The sequence below is a fragment of the Oryx dammah genome, unplaced genomic scaffold (assembly GCF_014754425.2).
Source record: "Oryx dammah isolate SB20612 unplaced genomic scaffold, SCBI_Odam_1.1 HiC_scaffold_11, whole genome shotgun sequence".
NCBI lineage: Eukaryota > Metazoa > Chordata > Mammalia > Artiodactyla > Bovidae > Oryx > Oryx dammah.
The window spans coordinates 21,295,677-21,303,301 of record NW_024070195.1 but is presented as its reverse complement, the minus strand read 5'-3'; the positions used below and the strand labels follow the sequence as shown (position 1 = coordinate 21,303,301).

The window sequence follows — 7,625 nt, the reverse complement described above, 5'->3', positions numbered from 1 at the left end:
AAAAACGTTCTTAATCCTCTTCATTGAGTATCCTTGTTAACTGACGAGTAATGATTCTCAGTAATTTGTTGTGTAAATAAAGCCCTTTCATTGGCTAAATGGAATGTATAGTGAACAAATTTATTTTCTCACATTAAAAAAATTTTTTTTTCTAAAATTTTCTACCTTTTAATATATCATTAAATGTTGAATATTGCAGAGCTTGAGTTAATTGTATAGACTCTTCAAACCAAAATAAAGAAGAGAAAAATGCCACAATGTGCAATAAATGTAACATTTTAACCAAAGAAATACTTACACTATCTTTTGATAATTAACTATCAAAAAAGTTTGAGATCAATGAAAAACGACTTAAACAATGTAATTATATGTGAAAACACCAATGAATTTTCCTAAAACTAATAGTACACAATAATACGGCTTCTAAAAGTTGTGATATTGCTCATTAATATTTACTAGGTGTTTTGTTCCTGGAGAAGGCAGTGGCACCCACTCCAGTCCTCTTGCCTGGAAAATCCCATGGATGGAGGAGCCTGGTGGGCTGCAGTCCATGGGGTCACGAAGAGTCAGACACGACTGAGCGACTTCACTTTCACTTTTCATTTTCATGCATTGGAGAAGGAAATGGCAACCCACTCCAGCGCTCTTGCCGGGAGAATCCCAGGGACGGCGGAGCCTGGTGGGCTGCCGTCCATGGGGTCGCACAGAGTCGGACACGACTGACGCGACTTAGCAGCAGCAGCAGCAGCAGGTGTTTTGTTCATTAGTCATTCCTTCAACCTCTCCCTATCTTAGTAGAGCATGTCTCCATGTGGGAATCAATCATTTATTGGGTGGTGTATAAAAGAGTGAATTTGGTGTGTGAAAGGGTGATTTAGAGTTGTCAGATTGTAATGTTTAAAAGGCTAGCTGTCTCAAATCTAAATTACAAGGAACCCCTTCAAATAACCTGAGACACAGTATGTTCATCTTATTAAAATAGGGACTATCAAGATATGCTTTATCTTATAATAAACCATAAGATTAGAGCACTATTGATGTCAATTCCAGTATTCCTGCCAGAATAATCCCATAGACAAAGGAGCCTGGCAGGCTCTATGGGGTGGCAAAGAGTCAGACACAACTGAGCAACTAAGCACACATGATATCCATTTCAGGGTTCTCTTCTGGATAAAATCAAATACAAACAAAAAAGATCATTGGATAGATTTTTCATACAAAATATATAATTTTATATTCTTAACAGTTGTTGTTATTGTTCAGACACTCAGTTGTGTCTGACTCTTTGCAACGCCATGGACTGCAGCACCCCAGGCTTCCTTGTCCTTCACTATCTCCTGGAGTTTGCTCAAATTCATGTCCATTGAGTTGGTGATGCCATCCACCCATCTCATCCTCTGTTGTCCCCTTCTTCTCCTACCCTCAATCTTTCCCAGTATCAGGGTCATTTCCAATGAGTCAGCTCTTTACATTAGGTGGCCAAAGTTGGAGTTTCAGCTTCAGCATCAGTCCTTCCAATGAATAGTCAGGGTTGACGTCCTTTATGATTGACTAGTTTGATCTCCTTGCTTTCCAAGGGACTCTCAAGGGTCTTCTCCAGCACCACAGTTCTAAAACATCAATTCTTTGGTGCTCAGCCTTCTTTATGGTCCAACTCTCACATCAGTACATGACTACTGGAAAAAACCACAGCTTTGACTATCTTAACAGTGAATTATGGAAATAATATCAAAACGGTCTCTGTCTCCAGATTGCCCCTTTTGTAACATTAGCACATTACTCTGCTTTAAATACTGTGAAAACGGAAGAAACCTCATTTAAAATGGAGTTAAGAATGGGACTTCCCTGGTTGTTTAGTGGTTAAGACTCTGTACTCCCAAATGCAGGGGAAATGGGTTCTATCTCTGATCAGGTAAGACCCCACACAGCACAGCCAAAAAATAAAAAATATATAAAAAGAAGTACTAAAGGGGGAACTCTCTCCTACATGTACCACTCAACACATTTAATGAAGAAAATCTTCAGAAGCTAATGTTACTCTTCATTTTTCATGGCATGATGGGCTACATCACCCTGAACATTATAGATGATGTAATAGCTTGAATGACTTCCCAAAAGATATGTCCACCTCATAATCTCCAGAACTTTGGATGTTACCTTCAATAGCAAAAGATGTGATTACTCAAGAATCTTGAGAAATTTATGCTAGATTACCTGGGTGGGCTCTACATGCCATCTCATAAGAGAAAGGCAGAAGGAGATTAGACTGAGGCACACACAGAGGAGGAGATATGAAAACAGAGGCAGAACTGAGAGTGATGCGACATGAAGCATGCCAGCAGCCATTAGAAAACAAAAAAAACAAGGAACAGATCCCACCAATTACCACCCCCCGCCCCTCCCACACACACAGCTTCCAGAGGGAGCATGACCTTACTGTCACCTTGACTTTAGACTTTTGACCTCCAAAACTGTGAAAGAATAAATTTCACTGTCTCCTTTATTTATATATTCCATTATATCACAAATTTTATCTTCAGGATGTTATTTTTTATATCTAATCAAATTCTCCTAATTCTTCTCCTAATTCTTAGCCACAGACTTCCTGGATCAGGAATGATCTTATCAGCCATGTAGTCCAACTTCTCTCCAGAATTGAAAATCTTGTCTCCACAGAGATATTTATTCATTTAAACTTCTCTATTTTTTTTTCCAGTGTTGAACCGTATACATTGAATCACAGTAGCTTCTACCTAACTCTTCCCTTAGAAGCCACAAGCATCAATTTCTACATGACATTTTTCTAAAGGCTTGGTTATATCTATCATTTTCTCTATGTCTACTTTTTTTCTTTGGTGATTCACAGAAATGGTTATGACATGTGATCTAACTACAGAAAATTTCTAAAGCATATTTTAAAAAGGAAAAGCCTTAGGTAGACTAATTGAGTCTCTATTTTATATAGATTTCTATTTTCCCATATTGCCAGAAACGTAGCTATTTCATCATGGTATAATGTAAATTTTATTGTGAATCCCTTTTTATATAATACCAACTCTATTTTTTACCCATTAATATGAATCCTATCCTTCACAGAACAGACAATGACTGCCCTTAATATATGTGAAGAGAACTATTACATCAAACATTGACAAAGCATTTTCACTCCATGTTAAATAAACCTAGGCCTTCAGTAGTTCTTCAAGAGACATAATGTTCTGATTCCTCAGTTCTCTAGTCATTGTTCTGCAGAAGCATTTTGGTTTTACAATATATGTATCTTTCAAAATATGAATCCTAGAACTGAAGTCAGTGATTTGTATATTTAATTAACAACAGTTCGTTTATATTGGCTTCTCAGCCCGAATTCCCTATCTGCGGTGATCAGGGTGTCCTACCCCCAGATGTGGGGAGTGTACCTTTCACATGAGAGATTTGTTCTCTGTTTTCCAGGAGAAAGAGGAGGGTCAGAATTTCCTCCTTGTATCTGCTGCTTCTCAAGCAACTTCAACTCAAAATAATGCCACTGTGATATTTTAAGAGGTGGCTCACCCTGAGCTCCAGGACTAGCAAGACATCTTTATTCATTTTAACCATTAGCACAGTAGTCCTTAAAGTGCGGTCCCTGATCTGCACAACCTGAGAATTAATTAGAAATGCAATTCCCAGCCCCTCCCTCCAGACCCCCTACTTTAGAAACTCTAGGAGTGTAAGTGGGTTGACTCCCAGGGATCTTGGATTTTAAAAGCCCTCCAGGTGGTCTTGATGCAGGTTGAAGTTTTAAGATCCACCATGATGTGTCAGAAAATTACACTGAGGCAGAAATGTACCTTGTTACTGTAAAGTATTCAAAGGAAACAAGCTAATTGTGTTTCTTAGTTACTGTATTTTCTGTTTTTGGATTTAGTAGAAGAAGTAATTAGAAAAAGAAGCAGTTACAGTTATTGCAGTGCGGCTATTCATCAGTTCAGTTCAGTGACTCCGTCATGTCCGACTCTTTGTGACCCCATGGACTGCAGCATGCCCGCTATTCATTAAATCAGCCAAAAACCAACTCACAGTGTGCAAATATTTTTCTCAGCACTTTGATGAGCTCTGAAGGCCATGTGGAAGAAGTATAAATTATAATCTATGGTACCTAAGGGAGCTAACATAAGGTTTTCTTCTTACACAAGAAAAGTGCATTGAATAAGCAATGAATATCATCATATACTGTGCTAGTTTTATGATTTAGATTCTAATTGCTTTAGGGCTTAAAAGGAGACAGATAACATAGATGGCAAGGGAATCATAAAAAAATTCCAATAAAGAGTGTGTGATTCAGGTCTAAAATGCAGCTACAAATTTATTTGGTAGATGGAATAAGATAAGATACTTCAATTTAGGATAAATGGAAAGTATAGACATGAGAGAAGATCCAGATAAAACTGTGGAAGTAAAATCATTGTGGAACCCAAATATTGGGTTGATGTGGGAATAGTGTTAAAATTTAAGCTATTATCATTAACTTTATATCTATAAGAGGAGGGGGCTTTGTATGGCTTTATGGACTTCTGTTGTATCTCCTGTAATTAAGAAAATATTTGTGGTGTGTGGAAGCATATTTGAATGTGTATAAAAATGTTACGTTTCCTAAGCTTTTATTCTAGACTCACAGAAGTTTGAGACTCTTTACCAAGTACACAAACCAGTGTTATAAAGCCTGAGACTTTAAATATTTCAAGCTTCCACTATTTTAGAGGATCATAATGCACCAGTTCTCAGGACTTGTGCAATGACTATAGGTAGACAGTAGGAAATAAGTGTAATCTTTTGTCAGTGACATTTTATTTGAATAAGTCCACAATAATAGTTCTAACAGTAATCAGACTAAAGCAACTTTGGCATATTTCATTTAACTTAAATTAAATTAATTTTATTAAATATTAAAATAGTAAACTTCAAGGCTTTAACAAGGCCTATCATTTGGATATTTCTTGATTAAGAAAATCCTTGCAATCAGCCTCTTAAATGCTCCCTTTACATCTTTGTTCCTAAGTGTGTATATAAGGGGGTTCAACATGGGTGTGATGATTCCATAGAAAAGGGATACCATCTTTCCCCGGTCCTTGGAGGCAGGGGATGGTGGTTGCAGGTACATGTAGATAGCAGTGCCATAAAAAAGAGACACCACTATCAAATGGGAGCCACATGTTCCAAATGCCTTTCGCCGACCTTCCACTGATTGTATTCTCAACACTGCTTGGACAATAAAAGCATATGATATCAGAATGAGTGTCACAGGTATTAGAAGGAATAGCACACTGATAAAGAATAGTTCAGCTTCATTTGCTGTTGTGTCTACACATGACAACTTGAGCAGAGCAGGGACTTCACAGAGGAAGTGATCCACTTCTTTGTGGCCACAGAGTGGCATCTGCAGGGTCAAGGTGGACTGCAGTACTGAGTTGCTGAAGCCACTAAGCCAGGATGCAGCTGCCAGCTGGAGGCAGAGCCTTTGGTGCATGATGATGGAGTAGCGGAGAGGCCGACAAATAGCTACAAACCTATCAAAGGACATGACAGCCAGGAGGAGACATTCAGTGGAACCCAACGCCAGGGAAATGAAAAGTTGTGCCACACAGCCACCATAACTAATCACCTTCCTGATGCTGCATATGTTTGCCAGCATTTGTGGAACTGTACTTGTGGTGTAGCAAAGGTCCAAGAGTGAGAGATTGGTAAGAAAAAAATACATGGGGGTATGGAGCTTGGAATCCAGACGGGACACAATAATTATTGCTAGATTGCCCAGGATGGTCAAGATATAGGAAATCAGGAACACCACAAAGAGTGGAAGCTCCAGCCATGGTCGATCTGAGAAACCTAAGAGGACGAACTCTTGGGGGACACTCTCATTGATCCTATTCATGTTAAATGGTCAGCTCTTGGTTCTCTGGAATATAAAAAGTAAGTTAACAAGTACATTTATTTACTGTCAGTTAGTTATAAGCATTTTGCAAATAGTTTGTATAAACTTATAGAATGATGCTATTAATAATGTGAAAATATATTGACAAAAATATACATATTTATCTTTCCAAGTATTTCAAATATTTCTATTTTTGTTTAAGTGTATTAGGAAGATAAATTTCAAAAATTTTAAAGTATCATCAATTTCCATATTCATAGAACTTATTCTTTATAAAATATCAAAATTTAATCTTTTGTTATTCTGTAAATTCATTGTTCTCACTTTTTTCTACCCTGGGTACCTACTATTAGATAGATATAGACACAGTTCCTGCCATTTGAATTCATTCTGTGTATGCCTGCTAAGTCATTTCAGTCGTGACCAACTCTTTGCGACCCTATGGACTGTAACCCGCCAGGCTCCTCTGTCCTTGGGATTGTCCAGGCAAGAATACTGGAGTGGGTTCCCATGTCCTTCTCCAGGGGATCTTCCCAACCCAGGGATCGAACCCACATCTCCTGCGTCTCCTTCTTTGGCAGGTGAGCTCTTTACCCCAATCAACATCTGTTTTCTCCTAATGCCAATGAGATTCCCTGTTTAAAAACTGTGTAAATTAAAATTAATTAAAATTGTGTAAATTTCACCCCCTCCCCCCCAAGAAAAGAACATGTAGAAAGTATCAATAATGGACACAACTGAGGACATATATATATTTTTTTTATTTTAGAAGCTCAGAATTCATAAGGGATTATTTAATAATCTGGAACTGGACTTGGGCTCATAGGTTACCTTGCCTAATTAGTTACATTATACTGGGAATGTTTCTTATCCTCTGATCTTCATGTTCTTCACTTGTGAAGATAATCGTGCTTTTTTACATTGTCTTGATATGAAACATATACACACATTGCTTAGTCTAGACCCGGGCCCTTAGAAACAAAGCAGTGTGGAGGAAAAAAGTTAGTGTTTCAAGGTCTCTGAGGTTACTCAGAGAGGAATTACTTATGGTTTATAAAACTATAAATTTTCTAAGGTTACCAGTGAAAGATGGCTCTGCCAGTTGAAAACTCACCTTCCTTTTTCCTCCTTAGCCCCCAAACTATCAACCCTCAAAGTAAGGATCCTAGTAACCAACTGCTGTGAAGTATAAATGTGATTTTTCAGTGAAAATTGGCTAGCATAGTGCCTGGCACATAGAAACATGGTTATGTTGGTCCAAGTATGATAGTGATGTGGGAATTCTGAGACGCTTTGCCCAATCACTTCAGTCATGTCCGACTCTTTGTGATGCCATGGGCTGTAGCCTGCCCGGCTCCTCTGTCCATAGAATTCTTCAGGCAACAATACCAGAGTGGCTTGCCATACCCTCTCCTCCAGGGGACCTTCCCAACCCAGAGATCAAACCCACATCTCCTGTGTCCCCTGCATTGCAGGTGGATTCTTTACCTCTGAGCCACACAGGAAGCCCTCCTGAGATGCTTTAAGCAAAAGCTATTCAGCACCCTGAAATTCCTGAAACTGCTGATAATGTCAGTTCCACCTGCTAAACGTGTATTCGCCCTGAAGAAATCTTAACAGGACACTCTAAATTATTATATTACTTTATCAATACCAGAATATAAAATTTCATGATTATTCAGGTTCATTTGAAAGTTAGCAATGTGTATTTTAA

General features: G+C 38.3%; 1 protein-coding gene across 1 annotated transcript; it reads right to left on the bottom strand.

Moving 5' to 3' along the window:
* Positions 1-4,948: 4,948 nt before the first annotated feature.
* LOC120870269 (olfactory receptor 2B2-like) lies at positions 4,949-5,911 on the bottom strand. Its single transcript, XM_040249892.1, has one exon. It carries the CDS (start codon positions 5,909-5,911, stop codon positions 4,949-4,951), a length of 963 nt encoding a protein of 320 aa, XP_040105826.1.
* Positions 5,912-7,625: the final 1,714 nt, after the last annotated feature.

Excerpts from the sequence above, each read along its gene's own strand:
- LOC120870269 (XM_040249892.1), bottom strand. The coding sequence starts at position 5,911 with ATGAATAGGATCAATGAGAGTGTCCCCCAAGAGTTCGTCCTCTTAGGT.